Source organism: Oncorhynchus masou, chromosome 24, assembly GCF_036934945.1.
Source record: "Oncorhynchus masou masou isolate Uvic2021 chromosome 24, UVic_Omas_1.1, whole genome shotgun sequence".
NCBI lineage: Eukaryota > Metazoa > Chordata > Actinopteri > Salmoniformes > Salmonidae > Oncorhynchus > Oncorhynchus masou.
Window position 1 is genome coordinate 89,235,686 of NC_088235.1, and position 21,733 is coordinate 89,257,418.

The 21,733-nt window shown below is 45.4% G+C and overlaps 1 protein-coding gene across 5 annotated transcripts in view; it reads left to right on the forward strand.

Annotated features, from left to right (window-relative positions):
* The window catches only part of LOC135512960 (flavin-containing monooxygenase 5-like), a 36,010-nt gene extending 14,441 nt beyond the window's left edge, over positions 1–21,569 (forward strand). For all 5 annotated transcript variants that reach the window (XM_064935513.1, XM_064935512.1, XM_064935511.1 and 2 more), the window contains 11 exons: positions 6,847–6,995; positions 8,728–8,916; positions 9,047–9,212; positions 10,978–11,120; positions 11,534–11,616; positions 12,347–12,463; positions 12,538–12,685; positions 12,772–12,979; positions 13,196–13,268; positions 18,907–19,108; positions 19,326–21,569. In XM_064935513.1, the coding sequence (XP_064791585.1) occupies positions 6,864–6,995; positions 8,728–8,916; positions 9,047–9,212; positions 10,978–11,120; positions 11,534–11,616; positions 12,347–12,463; positions 12,538–12,685; positions 12,772–12,979; positions 13,196–13,268; positions 18,907–19,108; positions 19,326–19,550 (1,686 nt within the window). In that variant the 5' untranslated portion in view covers positions 6,847–6,863 and the 3' untranslated portion in view covers positions 19,551–21,569. The remainder of the gene's footprint in view (positions 1–6,846; positions 6,996–8,727; positions 8,917–9,046; positions 9,213–10,977; positions 11,121–11,533; positions 11,617–12,346; positions 12,464–12,537; positions 12,686–12,771; positions 12,980–13,195; positions 13,269–18,906; positions 19,109–19,325) is intronic.
* The last annotated feature ends 164 nt before the right edge of the window (positions 21,570–21,733 follow it).

Genomic DNA, 21,733 nt, shown 5'->3' on the forward strand with positions numbered 1-21,733 from the left:
CACGTGAAAGGCCCATGGCCCTGAAACTGTAAACAATGTCTCAAGTCAGCTATGTTGCATAACACATACACCCACACAAGCCAACAGCAGATAATATTCAATCACATATGATATGGTAACAGGCTATAGTGCATAACACAGAACCTCACACAACTGTGGGGAAAAATAATATTTTCTCAAAATGCTGCAAAGCTTAGGCTACAAAGAAAAAGGTTCACACAGTCGAGGAGATGGAAGAATTCTTTGTTGATTCTGTGGAAATATGCAATGCAGTAGATGCTGAATGGATTGTGACATTGAAGGTGAATGAAACTATAATGCCATTCAAGCTTGATACTGGAGCACAGGTAAACCTGTTGTTGCTGGATGACTAAAACACTGAAGGTGAAGAGCAAAATACACCCGGTGAAAATGAAGGTTACTGGTTATACTGGGGTGTAACGAGTTTCTTCTAACTCCTCCTCTGACGAAGAGGTGGAACAAGGATCGGACCAAAATGCAGCATGGTTAGTTAGATACATCTTTAATGAAGATGAAACACGAACAATACAAAAACAACAAATGTGGAAAAAACGAAACAGCCCTATCTGGTGCAACAAACACAGAGACAGGAACAATCACCCACAAACACACAGTGAAACACAGGCTACCTAAATATGGTTCCCAATCAGAGACAATGACTAACACCTGCATCTGATTGAGAACCATATCAGGCCAGACATAGAAATAGACAAACAAGACATCCAACATAGAATGCCCACTCAGATCACACCCTGACCAACCAAAACATAGAAACATACAAATAAACTATGGTCAGGGTGTGACAGTACCCCCCCCCCTACTCCCCCACCTTGTCCGCTTCCGTGACCTCCTAGCCACGGCAACCCTACTAAATAACACGGGACAGAGGGGCAGCTCGGGACAGAGGGACAGCTCGGACAGAGGGGCAGCTCGGGACAGAGGGGCAGCTCGGAACTGAGGGGCAGCTCAGGACTGTGGGGCAGCTCGGGACTGAGGAGCAGCTCGGGACTGAGGGGCAGCTCGGCACTGAGGGGCAGCTCAGCACTGAGGGGCAGCTCAGCACTGAGGGGCAGCTCAGCACTCAGCACTGAGGGGAAGCTCAGCACTGAGGGGAAGCTCGGGGCTGAGTGGAAGCCCAGCACTGAGAGGAAGCCCAGCACCGAGAGGAAGCTCAGCCAAGCAGTTGAATCCAGCAGATCCCGGGCTGGCTGGCAGTTCTGGCAGATCCTGGCTGACTGACGAATCTGGAAGAGTCTGGTTGACTGGCAGATCCGGAAGAGTCTGGTTGACTGGCAGATCCGGAAGAGTCTGGTTGACTGGCAGATCCGGAAGAGTCTGGTTGACTGGCAGATCCGGAAGAGTCTGGTTGACTGGCAGATCCGGAAGAGTCTGGCTGACTGGCAGATCCGGAAGAGTCTGGCTGACTGGCAGATCCGGAAGAGTCTGGCTGACTGGCAGATCCGGAAGAGTCTGGCTGACTGGCAGATCCGGAAGAGTCTGGCTGACTGGCAGATCCGGAAGAGTCTGGCTGACTGGCAGATCCGGAAGAGTCTGGTTGACTGGCAGATCCGGAAGAGTCTGGCTGACTGGCAGATCCGGAAGAGTCTGGCTGACTGGCAGATCCGGAAGAGTCTGGCTGACTGGCAGATCCGGAAGAGTCTGGCTGACTGGTGGATCCTGGCAGACTGACGGCTCTGGCTGATCCATGAGACTGGCTGACTGGTGGATCCATGCAGATTGGCAGCTCTGGCTGCCCCATGCAGACTGACAGCTCTGGCTGCTCCTGGCAGCTCTGGCGGCTTCTTGCAGACTGACAGCTCTGGCTGCTCTGGCAGCTCCTTGCAGACTGACAGCTCCTTGCAGACTGGCAGCTCCATGCAGACTGACAGCTCCGGCTGCTCCATGCAGACTGACATCTCCATGCAGACTGACAGCTCTGGCTGCTCTATGCAGACTGACAGCTCTGGCTGCTCCATGCAGACTGGCAGCTCTGGCTGCGCTAAACTGGCAGGAGACTCCGGCAACGCTGTAGAGGCGGAAGGCTCTGGCAGAGCTAAACAGGCGGGAGACTCTGGCAGCGCAGGAGAGGAAGAAGGCTCTGGCAGCGCTGGAGAGGCGAGGCGCACAGTAGGTCTGATGCGTGGTGCTGGCACTGGTGGTACTGGGCCGAGGACATGCACAGGAAGCCTGGTGCGGGGAGCTGCCACTGGAGGGCTGGGGTGTGGAGGTGGTACTGGGTAGACCTGACCGTGCAGGCGCACTGGAGCTCTTGAGCACCGAGCCTGCCCAGCCTTACCTGGTTGAATACTCCCGGTCGCTCTGCCAGTGCGGCAAGGTGGAATAGCCCGCACTGTGCTATGCAGGCGAACCGGGGACACCGAGCGTAAGGCTGGTGCCATGTAAGCCGGCCCAAGGAGATGCACTGGGGACCAGATGCGTAGAGCCAGCTTCATGGCATTTGGCTCAACGCTCAATCTAGCCCAGCCGATACGCGGAGCTGGAATAGAACGCACCGGGCTATGCACCCGCACTGGAGACACCGTGCGCACCACAGCATAACACGGTGCCTGCCGGTCTCTCTAGCCCCCCGGTAAGCACAGGAAGTTTGCGCAGGTCTCCTACCTGGCGTAGCCATACTCCCTGTGAGCCACCCCCCAAGAAATTTTTGGGGCTGACTCTCGGGCTTCCAACCTTTCGTCGCCTCCAGTTTGTCTCCGCCTCCAGATTGTCATTCCCATGACACTACGCAAAGAAATGCTACAGAAAATACACGAGGGCCACTTGGGTGAGGAAAAATGCAAACGACGAGCACAAGAAGTAATGTACTGGCCACGAATGAACCAGAAAATCAGCCAGACCACTGCTTCATGTGAACTGTGTTTGACCTACAGGCCAAAGCAGCAAGCAGAGCCGCTAATGCCTCATCCAGTACCCAACAGACCCTACTACAACTCCGTCCTCTGAAAGGTCTGGTGAGAAAGGCACACGATGGAAAGGAGGATTTCCAAAAAATCTGATCTACTGCAGCGCACCGCTGCAGAACGGACTTTCACCTGCACAAATGTTGATGGGACGTCGTGTCAGAACCAACCTACCCATCCATGAGGACTTGCTAGCACCCAGAGGTGCTCACAAAGTCAAACTCTCAAAGAAAAAATAGAAAGACAAACAAAAACAGCGACACAAAAGTGCAAGACACTTACCTGAACTGAAACCTGGAGATCATGTACGACTCCGAGACGTCACTACAGGAACCTGGATGCAGCAAGGGTGTGTGCAGAGAGAAGTTGTACCGCGATCCTATGATATCCAAACGGAGCATGGATCACAACTGAGACGAAGTGGATCGAAGGCGTGGATCTAAAGGCTTCAGCCATTCAGTCAAGGGACTGAGGATTATCAAGAGAATACTGCTGAAGCGTCAAATGCCTTTAGAAATGGACAATTCAGTCAGAACACCCTGACTGACAATGAACGCTGTCAAACTGTTTCAGGAAGCACTTCAGCAGAACTACCAAAAAGGACTGTCAGAGCCCCTGAAAGGCGTATTGAGAACTGCTAAAAAAAATACAAAAAAGGGGCACGTGGACTGAATGTTTTGTTAACGTGAAAAGAAATAGAGCCACAAAAGAGTATTGTTGGACAGACTATATTTAAAAAAAAAAAAATCTATTTTTCAAGAAAAACAATTTGGGGAAAGATATGTGTTATTGAAAATTGCATGTTATGCAGGTTGAGTAAACAAATTTGATGTGACGTGTAGTTACATAGAAAAGTAGTTTTATTTTAAAGGAAAGAAGATGTGTTGTTATGTGTTAATAACATTTAGACTACGTTACCCAGCAGGCTAGGCGGATGGGTTAAAGAACGCCTTGCATGGCTAAACATGGAGTTTTCTAGCTGAAGTATATGTTCATTAAAAGTAGTTAAACCTATGCCCCAGTTTGTCATTATATAAGGAACAAACATAACAAGGATAAATATATTGTTTAGTTACTTTTTCCTCAAGTTGTTTCTCTAACTTTATTGCAAGCAAAGATTATGGATATACTGACAAGATACTTGTCTCTCCGACATTAAAAAAAGGAGTCGTCGTTGTCCACAAAGCGGCACAGTGGGCTGTCTTGCTCCCCCTATCCTTTCTTTGGATTGGAGAATAAGTCTCATTATGTTGACATCAACCGTCTGTATTCAATGTAGATAGATTCTATGCTACAAGCCTCATACCATGGACATGCATAGCCATCTTGAGACAACTATAAAGTGTTTTTTCTCAGTTGCCAGGATGTCACATGGCCTACTTATATCAGTACACTTGTAACAACCTAAGCATTATGAATCTTCTATTCGATCAAATAAACCTCACGTAGCAAATAAGCCATTCATTGTTTTGTTGACCAAATTCGACATCCTCTTATTGATCTCTACACAAAAGCTCCTTGCTTGGTGGGCTAAACAATGAACAAACGCACTGCAGAGCAACTATAGTTAGCGAGCTAAATCTAGGCTAGGTTGAAGATACCATTGTAGCTAGCGACCTCATCCTAACAGACATCATTACCATCACAATAAAATTACATGGGCAACAGTCTCATATAATATAATTGCCTTATCAGCCAATGTGTATTATTTAACATTACTATTAAAATAGTACTCGCATATAGGAATTGTTTACAAATTGCTAGCTATCCCATAAAGCCAACACCGAAAAACACGTTTTCATCTTCTCTGTTTTGGCAACTTCCTGTTCTTCGATGGACTCTGGCTGGACTGAAGACAATGCAAAGTTAGAAAAATGTCAAGGTATGCGGTGTCCGTCTCGCAACGGAGCCTTGAACCACAAGGGGGAGTTGTGGACGTCGCCATTGAAATGCATGACATTTGGCGTTACATAACCAAGTGCTTATAGGTAATGGGAATGAGGCTTGAGAATGTATGTTAATCAAAAACACTTTGAAATGTACCGTGCATTTAGAAAGAATTCAGACCCCTCCCTTTTCCCACATTTTGTAACGTTAGACCTATTTTTAACTGGATTCAATTATTTCTTTCCCATCAACCTACACAAAATACCCCATAATGACAAAGCGAAAACAGGTTTTTAGAATTTTTAGCAAATGTATTAAAGATAAAAAACAGAAATACCTTATTTATATAAGTATTCAGACCCTTTGCTATGAAACTCGAAATTAAGCTTGGATGCATCCTGTTTCCATTGATCATCCTTGAGATGTTTCTACAAATTGATTGGAGGCCACCTGTAGTAAATTCAATTGATTGGACATGATTTGAAAAGGCACACACCGGTCTATATAAAGGTCCCACGGTTGACAATGCATGTCAGAGCAAAAACCAAGCCATGAAGTCGAAGGAATTGTCTGTAGAGCCCCGGGACAGGCACAGATTTGGGGAAGGATACCAAAAAATATCTGCAGCATTGAAGGTCCCCAAGAACACAGTGGCCCCCATCATTCTTAAATGGAAGAAGTTTTGAACCACCAAGACTCTTCCTAGACCTGGCCAAACTGAGCAATTGGGGGAGAAGGGCCTTGGTCAGGGAGGTGACCAAGAACATGATGGTCACTCTGACAGAGCTCCAGAGTTCCTCTATGGAGATGGGAGAACCTCTACAGCACTCCACCAATCAGGCCTTTATGGTAGCGTGGCAAGACGGAAGCCAGTCCTCAGTAAAAGACACATGAAGTTTGCCAAAAGACACCTAAAGGAGTTTCAGACCATGAGAAACAAGATTGAACTCTTTGGCCTGAATGCCAAGCGTCACATCTGGAAGAAACAAGGCACCTTTCATCACCTGGCCAATACTATCCCTACAGTGAAGCAAGTTGGTGGCAACATCATGCTTTTGGGGATTTTTTTCAGTGTCAGGGACTGGGAGTCAGACCTGCTGTGCAGCGACGCTCCCCATCCAACCTGGCCGTGCTTCTACAAAGTACTGAGTAAAAGGTCTGAATACTTATGTATGAAATGACATGGAAACAATGTTGATTCAAGCAGTGTGTGCACAGTTGGAAACCACACAACTTTATGCACAAGGACTACTTTGATCAATCTTCACAGAACATTTTACTTTAACAACAGTGCAGATACAAAATTTGGTAAAAGAATGACAGCACAAACTGTAATTTTGTTACCAAGCTTGGCATCTGCACTATTCTTCAAGTAAATGTGTACATTGTTACAAGTAGTCCTTGTGCATAGAGTTGTATGGTTTGTTTAACTTTTAAATCATTGGTTTTGTTTGTTGAAGTGAAAAGTCTCAGCATCATTCTGATTCCGTGGAATTGCCCAGTGTCAACTGATAGCGACTCCATGAAGTTGGTGGTAGACTCCGCCTACACAAATCGCAGCTCAACTCGGTATAGATGTATATATGGACCAGAGGAGGCTGGTGGAATGAGCTATAGGCGGATGGGCTCATTGTAATGGCTGGAATGTCAAATGTGGTTTCCATATGTTTGATACCGCTCCATTGATTCCATTCTAGCCATTACAATGAGCCCGTCCTCCTATAGCTCCTGCCAGCAGCCTCTTTTGATATGGACGGAGTTGAGATCCTCAGCAACGTCTACAGTAGCCTGGGCTGCAGGACAGGTAAACAAGCAGCTCTCCAGCGGCCACACCCACCCCACTGATTGGAGAGTTTGGATAGATTTAGATACAGTATCTACTTCCATTTATCCTCCATGAGTTACTGAATCTCCTCTCTACTTCTGTCCTTCCTGTGGAGACGGACAGCATGTATTTTCTTGTAGGCTACTAACCCTAATGTTTTGCGTTATACTGTGTCTTTCCCTGCCTCTGCAGACAGACAGACAGACGGTATGTCACGGCGCGTGTGTGTGATTGGAGGGGGAAGTTCAGGTCTGACCAGCATCAAGAGCTGTCTGGACGAGGGTCTGGAGCCCACCTGCTTCGAGAGCAGCGATGACATCGGGGGACTGTGGAGGTTCAAGGTAAGACGGACTGCTGCATCTCAGTGTTAATTTCGTCAACATTGACTCTGACGAAAAATATTTGTAATCCTATTTTCCCTGACGAAAACGAATGATGACAATGAGACGGAATGCCATGAATAAAACAATGGCTGTAACAAATTAGTTTTCATTTTAGTTAACGGGAAAAAATTGTGACGATGAGAATTACAAATGTGACTAATGGACATTCAATATGACATCTGTTTTGTCCAGCCTTTGTAGAATATTTAATGTAATCCTCTCATTGGCAGAATGAATGTCTTTCAGTTGCGTGGTCTGTAAGTTGATCTGCCCTGACTCACACAGCTCCTGGGCGGTCACTTCAGTCACTCGTCAATCTTTTGAACTGATGCGCAGTGAGGACAAGACACTTAAATTGTATCTAACCTAAACTAGAAACAATAATGTTTACTCTCTCTTACTTTCATGTAGGCTATTTTAGCTTTAAATCACATCAGAAGCTCTATTTTCCCATATGCGCTGTTATTCGTCTGTGTTGCCGCTATCACGGTCTGCAAATGCGAGTGCAGTTGTTTTTTCATGCTATTTGCTGAATATCAGGATTATAGTCAGTGCTCTAAATTAACATTTTTAATTGGTAGCATTGATGCTACTAACTTCAAAAAGAAAGGAGCACCAGACAAAATGTACTGCAAATGACTGTCCTATCATTCCTAATTGTTATCAGTTGTTACCTTGATGTTGTAGAACACATCACTAGAGTGGGAAAGACATTACAATAAAAAAATACTTTAAATAATTTGATTCAAAAGTACAACTGCAAACATATTTGCATAGGTGACTAGTTTTGGACAAAGTAATATACAAAACATACATTGACAAACATTGACATTGATTCAAAAGTGCAACAGCAAAGAAATGTATATAGATGATTAAAACAATCTTTATTGTATTTAAAAGTGCAACTGCAAACTGAACTGTTATCCATAACTGCGTTCAGCTAATAGAATAATAATAATACAAAACTATGTAGCTAATAATATTTATGTTGTTACAAAGCAACATGCTGACTATGAGCTGATACTTGGATAATGAAATAAATGTCTAGTCGCCTCTCACAATAACAAATCAATTTCTTTGATCGAGAATCTATCTATTAAATCAATTTGCTTTTAGGGTTAAGGCTTAGGGTAGATACAACCCAAGGATCCCGGGTAATACAACCCTCTTCCCAGATAGTGTTCTCGATGGTGCCAATAATGTTTGCGCAGGACACCTCGTTTCCATATGTCGGGTAGATTTGTAATCCATTATTTTCTGGGAGAGTAACATGGGTCTGAATTTGGTAAAGGCCATCTCCTCTTTGGCAATGCAGTAAGCAGTGTTAAATTCAATCTCTAACTCAGTTAGTGATGTTGCGCTCTCCCCTGCCCCGATGCACTTGTCCCTGAACTTGATGTGCTTTTGACTTAAGTTATATTTTAGCAATGACTCGTGTTTTTGGTTGCTGGACTCAGTAGCAAAATAAGTCTTCCCTGCTACTATTAAAATGTATTTTAGTCATAAAGGCTAACACTAAAACAATATCTAAAATAGCTGCCAAAATTAACACTGCTCTAGATACAGTGGCCTCATCTTCTCTCCATCTCCATAGGCTAAAGTGGTTTCATCTCCTTGTCTGAATCGCTCATAAAAAGTGTGGGAAAATCATTTTCTGACCTTTTACACCTATTCTTCTCTCCATCCTTAGGAGAACCCGGAGGCTGACAGGGCCAGTATCTACCACTCTGTCATCATCAACACCTCCAAGGAGATGATGTGTTTCTCTGACTTTCCCATCCCAGCCCACTTCCCCAACTACATGCACAACTCCCTCATCATGGACTACTTCCGCATGTACGCCGAACACTTCCAACTCACCAAGCACATACGCTTCCAGGTAGGAGCTCAGTTCCTGGTCACAGTAATAATTTATACAGTTTCAAGGTTGTACTCAGGGAGGTGAGGCATTTAGAACATTGCATATGTTACACAACACTGATACGTGTGTGTGTGTGTGTGTGTGATAGATCAGAGTCCTCCAGGTGAAGCCAAGACCCGACTTCTCTCGTTCGGGCCAGTGGGATGTGGAGACAGAGAACAAGAAGGGAGAGAAGGAGAAACATATCTTTGATGCTGTGATGATCTGTATAGGACACCACTGTCACCCCAACCTGCCTCTACACGATTTCCCAGGTAGCCTACAACACAGTGACCTCAGATACTAGGCCAATCTCAAATGACACCCACCCAAAGGTATGTCATTTTAGATGCAGAGCCCCTAAGGAATAGGGTTTTATTTTAGACGCAGCACCCCTAAGGAATAGGGTCTTATTTTAGACGCAGCATCCCTAAGGAATAGGGTTTTAATTTAGATGCAGCACCCCTAAGGAATAGGGTTTTATTTTAGATGCAGAGCCCCTAAGGAATAGGGTCTTATTTTAGACGCAGCATCCCTAAGGAATAGGGTTTTAATTTTAGATGCAGCACCCCTAAGGAATAGGGTTTTATTTTAGATGAAGCACCCCTAAGAAATAGGGGTTTATTTTAGATGCAGCACCCCTAAGGAATAGGGTTTTATTTTAGATGCAGCACCCCTAAGGAATAGGGTTTTAATTTTAGATGCAGCACCCCTAAGGAATAGGGTTTTATTTTAGATGAAGCACCCCTAAGAAATAGGGTTTTATTTTAGATGCAGCACCCCTAAGGAATAGGGTTTTATTTTAGATGCAGCACCCCTAAGGAATAGGGTTTTATTTTAGATGAAGCACCCCTAAGAAATAGGGTTTTATTTTAGACGTTGGCACAATACAGAGTGAACCTTGAACTGTGTCCTGTAGGTACAATACATGACCAAAAGTATTTATGAACATCTCATTCCAAAATCATGGCCATTAATATGGAGTTGGCCCCCCTTTGCTGCTATTCCATCCTCCACTCTTCAGGGAAGACTTTCCACTAGATGTTGGAACATTGCTGCAGGGATATGCTTCCATTCAGCCACAACAGCATTAGTGAGGTAGGTCGGGCACTGATGTTGGGCGATTAGGCCTGGCTCGGAATCGGCGTTCCAATTCATCTCAAAGATGTTTGATGGGGTTGAGGTCAGGGCTCTGTGCAGGCCAGTCAAGTTCTTCCACACCGATCTTGACAAACCATTTCTGTATGGACTTTGATTTTTGCTCAGGGGCATTGTCATGCTGAAACAGGAAAGGGCCTTCCCCAAACTGTTGCCACAAAGTTGTAAGCACAGAATCGTCTAGAACATCATTGTATACTGTAGCATTAAGATTTCCCTTCACTAGAACTAAGGGACCTAACCCGGACCATGAAAAACAGCCCCAGACCATTATTCCTCCTCCACCAAACTTTACAGTTGGCACGATGCATTGGGGCAGGCAGCGTTCTCTTGGCATCTGCCAAACCCGTATTCGTCCGTTGGACTGCCAGATGGTGAAGTGTGATTCATCACTCCAGAGAACGCGTTTCCACTGCTCCAGAGTCCAACGATGGCGGTGAGCTTTACACAACTCCAGCAGACGCTTGACATTGCGTATGGTGATCTTACGCTTGTGTGCAGCTGCTTGGCCATGGAAAATAATTTCATGAAGCTCCCGACGAACAGTTCTTATGCTGACACTGCTTCCAGAGGCAGTTTCGAACTCGCTAGTGAGTTTTGCAACTAAGATCAGACGATTTTTACGCGCTTCAGCACTTGGCTGTTCCATTCTGTGAGCTTGTATGGCCTAACACTTCAGCTGAGCCGTTGTTGCTCCTAGACGTTTATTCTTCACAATAACAGCACTTACAGTTGACCGGCGCAGCTCAACCAGGCCAGAAATTTAACTAACTGACTTGTCTCATTTCAGCCACAGTCTTATCTCGCTTACTGTGCTCTTACTACCCCTAGTAGTACTGTGCGGAGTGGTCAGTCAGTCAGTGACACAGGCCTGTCTTCCAGGTATCGACAAATTCAAGGGCCAGTACTTCCACAGTCGGGACTATAAGACGGCAGAAGAGTGGCGGGGGAAGAGGGTGGTGGTGATCGGCATCGGCAACTCTGGAGGAGATATCGCTGTGGAACTCAGCAGGGTCACCAAACAGGTACAGTAGAACAGCGGGGAGTTAGAATCCTAACAGGTACAACGACCAAGCAATAACATTTTTACGAGCCACCAAGTAGGCCCCAGTCAAACAGGGCATTTTGTAACAATCAGTTCATATTCATATCAAACGTCTTCCTATAAATTATCAAAACAATTTGAACACACTCACAAAATGTAGCCCAATTTGCTGTGTGTAGTGAGGTGGGGCCAATATTGTCATATGCTCAGAGGTACTGAGATAAGATTGCAAACTTGGGCAGAAGTCTGAAACAGTAAAACAAGGCAAGTCTGTATCCAAGTACCATTTTATTATGTCAAAACATCCTCAGACCTCTCTGCCTGTCTTCGCCTCGTCCTCTTCCCTAATCTCTCCCATGCTCTCCCCCCCCACTCTCCCATCTCTCTCTCCAGGTATTCCTCAGTACCAGGCGTGGGGCATGGATCTTCAACCGTGTGGGTCAACAAGGGGTGCCCATGGACTTTCAATTGAACAGGTAGATTGTCTGGAAATCACCTTTTTGCGCCTTACACTTTAAAAACATTACAAATGCAAACGGTCTTCCTCCATCATTACTGATAAGAAATTATTGGACAGATGAAAGGAAGTGCTTGGTCGTAGATGTCACCTGTTTCAGAAACATGCCTGATCAATGGATTCCACTTGAAGGAGGTTGCGTTCCATCAGTAACATACACTGAGTATACCAAACATTAGGAACACCATCCTAATATTTTAGTTGCACCCCCCTTGCCCTCAGAACAGTCTCAATTTGTTGGGGCATGGACTCTACAAGGTGTCGAAAGCGTTCCACAGGGATGCTGGCCCATGTTGACTCCAACACTTCCCACAGTTGTCAAGTTGGCTGGATGTCCTTTGTGTGGTGGACTGTTCTTGATACACAGGGGAAACTGTTGAGCGTGAAAAACCCAGTAGTTTCTACTACCATACCCCGTTCAAAGGCACTTACATTTTTTGTCTTACCCATTCACCCTCTGAATGGTTCACATACACAATCCATATCTCAATTGTCTCAAGGTTTAAAAATCCTTCTTTAACCGTCTCCTCCCTTTCACCTACACTGATTGAAGTGGATTTAACATGACATCAATAAGTGATCATAGCGTTTCCCTTTATTCACCTGGTCAGTCTACGTCATCGAAACAGCAGGTGTTCTTCACGTTTTGTATACTCAGTGTAATCTAACATTGCGTTGTTTCTATTTAGAAGGGTGTTAAAGATGGCCCAGTCTGTACTGCCCTTTGGCCTGGTCTGCAGACTGGGAGAGAACAAAATCAACCAGAGATTCAACCACAGCCTCTACTCTCTACAGCCCAAACACAGGTAAGAGCACACACACAAAGAAAGAAGAAAGAAAGAGAACAGAATATATTTTAAACCTGTTGTGTATGTCCCAGGCTGTACAGCCAACACCCTACAGTGAATGATGAGCTGCCCAACCGGATCCTGTCTGGCACAGTGCAGGTCAAACCCAACATCCGTAGGCTCCAGGGGTCCAGCATTGAGTTTGACGACGGAACCGTGGAGGACAACATAGACTTGGTGGTGCGTAACCAGACATAGTCATATATACGCACACCCAAACTCACGCACAGTTGCCACCTTTCACCTGTCCATTACCTCATTTCCAGGTGTTTGCCACTGGCTACAACTTCTCCTTCCCCTTCCTACCGTCCAATATGCTGCCGGTTTCCGGGAACAAGGCCAATCTGTATAAGTACATGTTCCCTCCGGGGTTAGAGCGTCCCACACTGGTCGTTATAGGGCTGGTGCAGCCGCTTGGAGCCATCATGCCCATCTCTGAAATGCAGGCCCGATGGGCCACCAGGGTCTTCAAAGGTACGTCACTGTTATTTTACCAGACATTGGCCCACTTTTTTAACTTCCCGCATTCGCTTTCTCTCTTTGTCTTGTTCCCACAAGCATACCTCTCTGTTCAGAAGGCACTTACAGTTCTTTAAAAAAACGATCAAAATGACCCAACAGTCCCTTTGGTGCACTTATTTTGTCCAGAGCCATGCTGTAGATCAGTTGGATTATCTGTTTCACCCACAGGGCTGAATAAGCTTCCCTCAATGGACTGCATGTTGAAGGACATTAAACACAAGGAGGAGACAATTGCCAAGAGGTACTGAGATTGATTTAGTAGATTTGAGGGGACAGGATAAGTTTAAGCAATATAATGATGGCTCCACCTACCTTTCTAATTGGATTTAGGGAAGTTACCACCATATTGCTTGCACCTATTTAATTAGATCGGGTACTTTTTTCAACATTCTGTTAAAAATCGCGCAACATTTCAACATCCTGCTACTCATGCCAGGAATATAGTATATGCATATGATTAGTATGTGTGCATAGAAAACACTCTGAAGTTTCTAGAACTGGTTCAATGGTGTCTGTGACTATAACAGAACGAGTTCCGTGGTCAAAATCGCCAGAAAACCTGGTCACTAAATCGACGAAGAAAAAATCAATCCGCCAGCCCATGTATTGTCTATTGGAAGGAAAAATAATTAAGAGTGAGATTACAGTTCCTACAGCTTCCACACGATGTCGCCAGTGTTGTGATTTCGATTCAACTAAATCCTTGGTCATCTGTGTAATAGCCACATCCGGTTGTCAAGTCCACAGATGTAAACAATGGAACCGGAAAAGTTAGTTACGTTACCCAAACTCGTGCTAATTGAATACAGATCGCTCCGTGATCATTTTGATCGTTTATTAACGTTTAGTAATACCTAAAGTTGGATTACAGAAGTAGTTTGAAGTGTTTTGTCAAAGTTTATAGGCAACGTTTTTAATTTAAAAAAATAACGTCGCGTTTAAAAAATGTGTTTTTACTGGATCTGACGGTGTTCATAAATTTACATTTTGGGTACACAAGGACCGATTTAATCGAAAAAAAGACCCAATTGTGATGTTTATGGGACATATAGGAGTGGCAACAAAGAATCCCGTCAAAGGTAATGAATGTTTTATATTTTATTTCTGCGTTTTGTGTAGCGCCGGCTACGCTAATTCCTTTGTTTACGTCCCCTTCTGGTATTTCGGCGTGTTGCCTGCTGTCAGATAATAGCTACTCATGCTTTCGCCGAAAAGCATTTTACAAATCTGACTCGTTGGCTAGATTCACAACGAGTGTAGCTTGAATTGAGTACCCTGTATGTGAATTTTAATGAACGTTTGAGTTTTAACGAGTGCTATTAGCATTTGGCGTAGCGCATTTGCATTTATTGTTGGCAGGGGGTGCGGTTGCGTCCCGGGTGGGCCAGAGAGGTTAATAATGGCACCGGAGGGGATGGTTGCCGTTTTCCTTGCTCCTAACCAACTGTGCTATTTCATCCTTTTTTTCTCCCCATCTTCATGGTATCCAATTGGTAGTAGTTACAGTCTTGTCTCATCGCTGCAACTCCCGTAATGACTCGGGAGAGGCAAGGTCGAGAGCCACACGTCCTCCAAAACACAACCCAACCAAGCCGCACTGCTTCTTGACTCAATTGCCCATCCAAGCCGGGAGCCAGCTGCACCAATGTGTTGGGGGAAACACCGTACACCTGGCGACCGTGCACTGTGCTTGGCTCTCCACAGGAATCGCTAGTGCGCGATGAGACAATGATATCCCTGCTGGCCAAACCCTCCCTTAACCCGGACGACACTGGGCCAATTGTGCGCCGCCGGCTGCGACAGAGCCTGGACTCAAACCCAGAATCTTTAGTGGCACGGATAGCACTGCGATGCAGTGCCTTAGACCACTGTGTCACTTGGGAGGCCCCAACTGTGCTATTTTGTTTGTTTTTTCGCATTGTTTAACTTATTTTGTACATAATGTTGCTGCTACCGTATCTTCTGACTGAAAAGAGCTTCTGAACATCAGAACAGCAATTACTGACCTCAAACTGGACGAAGATTTTTTCTTTAACGAGTCCGACGCAAAGGATATACTGCTTTGTCAAGACAAGGTACAAATCCCCGTCATCAGCGTGAAGAAAAGACCGAGAAAAAAGGGGGAGGATGACGGGGTGCATAGTAAGAATTTGCTGACGAGTAGGTAAACCACTACTACTCCCTGTATTATTGACCAACGTGCAATCATTGAAAAACAAACTGGACGATCTACAATTAAGACTATTCTACCAATGGGACATTAATAACTGTAATATCATATGTTTCACTGAGAAGTGTCTGAACGACAACACAGATAATATAGTGCTGGCTGGCTTCTCCGTGCATCGGCAGGACAGAGCAGTTATGTCTGTTAAGACGAGGGACGGGGTGTGTGTCTATTTGTCAATAACTGCTGGTGCTCGATGTCTAATATTAAAGAAGCCTTGATGTATTGCTCGCCTGAGGTAGAATACCTCATGATAAGCTGTGGACCACACTATCTACCAAGAGTTCTCATCTATATTATCCATAGCCATCTGTTTACCACCACAGACCGATGCTGGCACTAAGACAGGACTCAGCGAGCTGTATAAGGCCATAAGAAAACAAGAAAATGGTCATCCACAAGCGGCACTCCTAGTGGCGGGGGACTTTAATGCAGACAAACGTAAATCCATTTTACCTCATTTCTACCGGCATGTCACATGTGCAACTAGAGGGGGAAAAAACTTTAGACCACCTTTACTCCACACACAGAGATGCATACAATGCTCTCCTTCGCCCTCCATTTGGCAAATCTGACCATAATTCTATCCTCCTGCTTACAAGCAAAAACTAAAGCGGGAAGTACCAGTGACGAGCTCAATACGGAAGTGGTCAGATGACGCGGATGCTATGCTACAGGACTGTTTTGCTAGCACAGACTGGAATATATTCAGGGATTCATCCCGCTATACCCTCCAACAAACCATCAAACAGGCAGTGTCAATACAAGACTAAGATTGAATCCTATTTCACCGGCTCTGACGCTCGTCGGCTGTGGCAGGGCTTGAAATATCTTACGGAAAAACAAAGGGAAACACAGCTGCGAGCTGCCCTGGGATGCGAGCCTACCAGACAAGCTAAATGCCTTTTAGGCTCCGAGGCAAGCAACACTGAAGCATACATGAGAGCACCAGCTGTTCCGGACGATTGTGTGATCACTCTATATTTTAAATTTATTTTGCCTTTATTTAACTAGCTCTTTGCTAGAAGCTCTTTGCCACCTTCTCCTCCCTCCTGAATCCTCCTCCCCCTCCCCCCTCCTCCCTCTCTGCAGATGACTTCGTCAACCATTTTGAAAAGAAGGTCGACGACATCCGATCCTCGTTTGCTAAGTCAAACGACACCGCTGGTTCTGCTCACACTGCCCTACCCTGTGCTCTGACCTCTTTCTCCCCTCTCTCTCCAGGTGAAATCTCGCTTCTTGTGACGGCCGGCCGCCCAACAACCTGCCCGCTTGACCCTATCCCCTCCTCTCTTCTCCAGACCATTTCCGGAGACCTTCTCCCTTACCTCACCTCACTCATCAACTCATCCCTGACCGCTGGCTACGTCCCTTCCGTCTTCAAGAGAGCGAGAGTTGCACCCCTTCTGAAAAAACCTACACTCGATCCCTCCGATGTCAACAACTACAGACCAGTATCCCTTCTTTCTTTTCTCTCCAAAACTCTTGAACGTGCCGTCCTTGGCCAGCTCTCCCGCTATCTCTCTCAGAATGACCTTCTTGATCCAAATCAGTCAGGTTTCAAGACTAGTCATTCAACTGAGACTGCTCTTCTCTGTATCACGGAGGCGCTCCGCACTGCTAAAGCTAACTCTCTCTCCTCTGCTCTCATCCTTCTAGACCTATCGGCTGCCTTCGACACTGTGAACCATCAGATCCTCCTCTCCACCCTCTCCGAGTTGGGCATCTCCGGTGCGGCCCACGCTTGGATTGCGTCCTACCTGACAGGTCGCTCCTACCAGGTGGTGTGGCGAGAATCTGTCTCCTCGCCACGCGCTCTCACCACTGGTGTCCCCCAGGGCTCTGTTCTAGGCCCTCTCCTATTCTCGCTATACACCAAGTCACTTGGCTCTGTCATAACCTCACATGGTCTCTCCTATCATTGCTATGCAGACGACACACAATTAATCTTCTCCTTTCCCCCTTCTGATGACCAGGTGGCGAATCGCATCTCTGCATGTCTGGCAGACATATCAGTGTGGATGACGGATCACCACCTCAAGCTGAACCTCGGCAAGACGGAGGACTGCCCGTTCCATGATCTCGCCATCACGGTTGACAACTCCATTGTTTCCTCCTCCCAGAGCGCTAAGAACCTTGGCGTGATCCTGGACAACACCCTGTCGTTCTCAACTAACATCAAGGCGGTGGCCCGTTCCTGTAGGTTCATGCTCTACAACATCCGCAGAGTACGCCCCTGCCTCACACAGGAAGCGGCGCAGGTCCTAATCCAGGCACTTGTCATCTCCCGTCTGGATTACTGCAACTCGCTGTTGGCTGGGCTCCCTGCCTGTGCCATTAAACCCCTACAACTCATCCAGAACGCCGCAGCCCGTCTGGTGTTCAACCTTCCCAAGTTCTCTCACGTCACCCCGCTCCTCCGCTCTCTCCACTGGCTTCCAGTTGAAGCTCGCATCCGCTACAAGACCATGGTGCTTGCCTACGGAGCTGTGAGGGGAACGGCACCGCAGTACCTCCAGGCTCTGATCAGGCCCTACACCCAAACAAGGGCACTGCGTTCATCCACCTCTGGCCTGCTCGCCTCCCTACCACTGAGGAAGTACAGTTCCCGCTCAGCCCAGTCAAAACTGTTCGCTGCTCTGGCCCCCCAATGGTGGAACAAACTCCCTCACGACGCCAGGACAGCGGAGTCAATCACCACCTTCCGGAGACACCTGAAACCCCACCTCTTCAAGGAATACCTAGGATAGGATAAAGCAATCCTTCTCACCCCCCTTAAATGATTTAGATGCACTATTGTAAAGTGGCTGTTCCACTGATGTCAGAAGGTGAATTCACCAATTTGTAAGTCGCTCTGGATAAGAGCGTCTGCTAAATGACTTAAATGTAAATGTAACTAGGCAAGTCAGTTAAGAACAAATTCTTATTTTCAATGACGGCCGAGGAACAGTGGGTTAACTGCCTTGTTCAGAAGCAGAATAACAGATTTTTACATTACCTTGTCAGTTCGGGGATTCAATCTTGCAACCTTCCGGTTACTAGTCCAACGCTCTAACCAATAGGCTACCTGCAGCCACAGCCGCTCTCCGTAGCCAATGTGTGCAAGACAACATTCACAAAGCCGCGAGGCCAGTGGGATTACCAGGACGTGTACTCAAAGCATGCACGGGCCAACTGGCAAGTATCTTCACTGACATTTTCAACCTCTCCCTGACCGAGTCTGTACTTGTTTCAAACAGACCACCATAGTCCCTATGCCCAAGAAAGCGAAGGTAACCTGCCTAAACGATTACCGCCTGTAGCATTCACATTGGTAGCCATGAAGTGCTTTCAAAGGCTGGTCATGATTCACATCAACACCATCATGCCGGAAACCCTAGACCCACTTGTTCTGTCTGCTACTGCATGGCAAGCAGTACCGGAGCACCAAGTCTAGGACCAAAAAGCTCCTTAACATCTTATATCCCCAAACCATAAGACAGTTAAAGTTAATCAAATGGCCACCCTGACCATTTACATTGTTTTTACACTTCTGCTACTCGCTGTCTATCTAAAATTTGATTTGATTAGATATCCTGCTCCTTCAGATCTACAAAACACCGAGGGGGGCCTATGGGTTGTTTTTGGGCAGGGCCTAACTCTCCTGTCTCAGGTATGTGACCTCCCAGAGACACACCATCCAGGTGGATTACATTGACTACATGGACCAGATAGCTTACCAGGTGGGGGCGCGTCCCAGCCTCCTAGGGCTGTTGCTACGAGATCCTGGTGTGTGGCTGTGTGTGCTGCTGGGGCCCTGCACCCCATACCAGTACCGTCTGAGAGGGCCGGGACAGTGGGACGGGGCCCGACAGGTAGGGATGGGCCTACAGTGTATTAATACAAAAATATACTGCTGATAATGTTGTGTTTTCTGGTATCGATACAATCACTAAAATAAAGCTGAGCTTGAAATTCAGAACTAACTATTAATGTGTATTAATTCTCCCTATTTAAATGAATTGTCTTCGATACTGGCCTAAGTATTACTTGGGACATTAGAGATACTGAAACATCTACCTCTCCCTCCAGGCCATCCTGACTACATGGGATCGGATGGCAGGAGCCCTGAAGACCAGGCCCTCGGACATCCCTGAGCCCAAGCAGAGTTCCTTACCCCTGACCCTAACCGTGGGGGCTGCTGCCCTGGCTCTGGGGTACTACTGGAACATACACAACCACCCATCTCTCCTCATCGCCCTGGACCCCACCACCTGGCAGGACAAGATCAAACCATACCTGCCAGTGTTGTGGTAACCCACCAGGGATCAAACCCAGGCTGTGACTGGGTGGATAACACAGTCATGTTAGCCCACTATGCTAAAGCCTAGCCCTCAGCCATTCCACCTATTTATTCAATTCCAGTACAAGTACACAACCAGCTGTACTAGTGGTGGTATAGAACAAATATGTTTAAGGACTGAGGGTCCCAGAGTACTAGGTATTGTAACAGTGGTTTGGTTGACTAATGCCCATTAGTCCACTGAGCTAAAGCCAAGGAGGTCACCTCCGTTACACCAGGACAGTGACTTGAAACAAACTCATAATCCAGATGAGCTATTAACCAGAAATACAGAAATGCAATAGCAGGCAGCAATCACTAAACTTACTGTCTGTTAATTAATATGCCAGGTCATCTTTGTGAAAGATGAGAGCTCTACCAACTAATCAGGGAACACAAATGATGTTAATATGAATCTCTCATAACCAATCATTCACAAAATGGATGCACAGAATTGGAAATAATACACTAATATTGCACTATGCATTATCCACAGCCTGTTCTTATAATTGTTGGGATTCAATTTTACTTGATGCCACAGTGCCTTAGACTGATCAGATATATTATAATGTAATTTATTTTGTTCTATAACCTTATTTTCGAAATAGCAAAATGATTTTAGGAGAGTGTAGTGTAATACATTTTTGCCTTCATGTTTGGATTGGCTTTGAGTGTTACAAGTCTGTAATTCACTAATCTAGTCAAATACGATGTACTGGTGACCATGATAAATGTCACCACTAAGTGCCTACTCCAGGAACATCCTTATAAACCACTAAAGTGTGGCCCAGAGACAACCCCCCCCCTAGCCTCTATGCATTTGTATGTGAATGGATATATGGCATTTTTGCCATCCTTGTCTGTCATCCCTTTCAGATCTATACAGGTGCCTAGGGTGGTAGGAGACAGGAGGTAGTTGCTAGGCATGGTGTCTGGATGTTTAAAGAGCCACTGAACACGCCGATTGGCACGTGTTCTTCTGATGCTCATTATAAAATGTTGATTTCTGGATCGATTGGGCGTTTGGTTAATTATGTTTGTCCCCCATGAGACACTGTAGATGCGGAAGCCTGTTTCACTTCCTCAAAATCCCCAGAATAAATAACTCAAGAAATCTGTAATTCATTTTGACATTTTTGACGAGGATGTTGCGCAATTTTACATCTAACTAAAGGTGTTTGGTGTAGTATTTCTCAAGTAAAAAAAATGCGCAATGTGTTGTCTTATGTAAGCAAAGTTAGAGCTGCTGGGCAGGTCTGTCTCACTGTCAATGCTATTGGAGAGTGAGCAATCCACACAGCTGTTCACCCCATGTTAGTTGGCAAATGGACATCAAATCAAAACCCAAACTTAATTTACCCTTTGTGACGCACAGCTGGTCCAAACTCTGTTTTAGATGAGATGACTTCATGACAAATTATTTTACACTATATAGTAAATTTTGACACTAGATTAACTGTATTTTGCTAATTTGTTGTCACATAGGCTGTTTTCAAAGGGATTTGTTGCTTTTTAAAGGCAGTCACACTTTAAAGCTAAAATCCTTAGTTGCTACATCCTATTTTTGACTAGTTAAAATGTACCCATTATATTCAAGAATAAACCAAAATACAAGCTAATTTTACTCACATTTTGTAAACAATGCATATTTAAACAAACATTGTGTAGCCTTAACATTTTTAAAACTTTAATTTTGATTTCATGGATGTTCAGGCTATGCATCCTCTGTCTATGATTTGAGAGCGGTTACAATTCTCTGGGCCCATCCCTCAGGTTTTTTCCAAAACTGAAGCAGGGTGCTAACTTTGCTATTGTTTCAATTAAGGATTCTAGGTTTAATTTCTTTGTAATGTTGTATGTTTTTTAGCCCAACAACATTTACTTTGTTGGGCTTAACATTGTAATAATAATGTAATACTATGGGATGAAAACAAGTTATGAATTTGAAACATTATTGTAGAATAGATTCAAAAATAAAGAATGAATGACATTTGCCTTAGCCTCTCAGCCCATTATGTAAACAGTTATTGCTTTTGGGGATCCTTGGGACAGCCCTACCTTAAACAGTAACCTTCTCCCCTACCGTGGCCCTACCTTAAACAGTAACCTTCTCCCCTACCGTAGCCATTTAAAATGCCAACTTCAATGCACGTCAGAG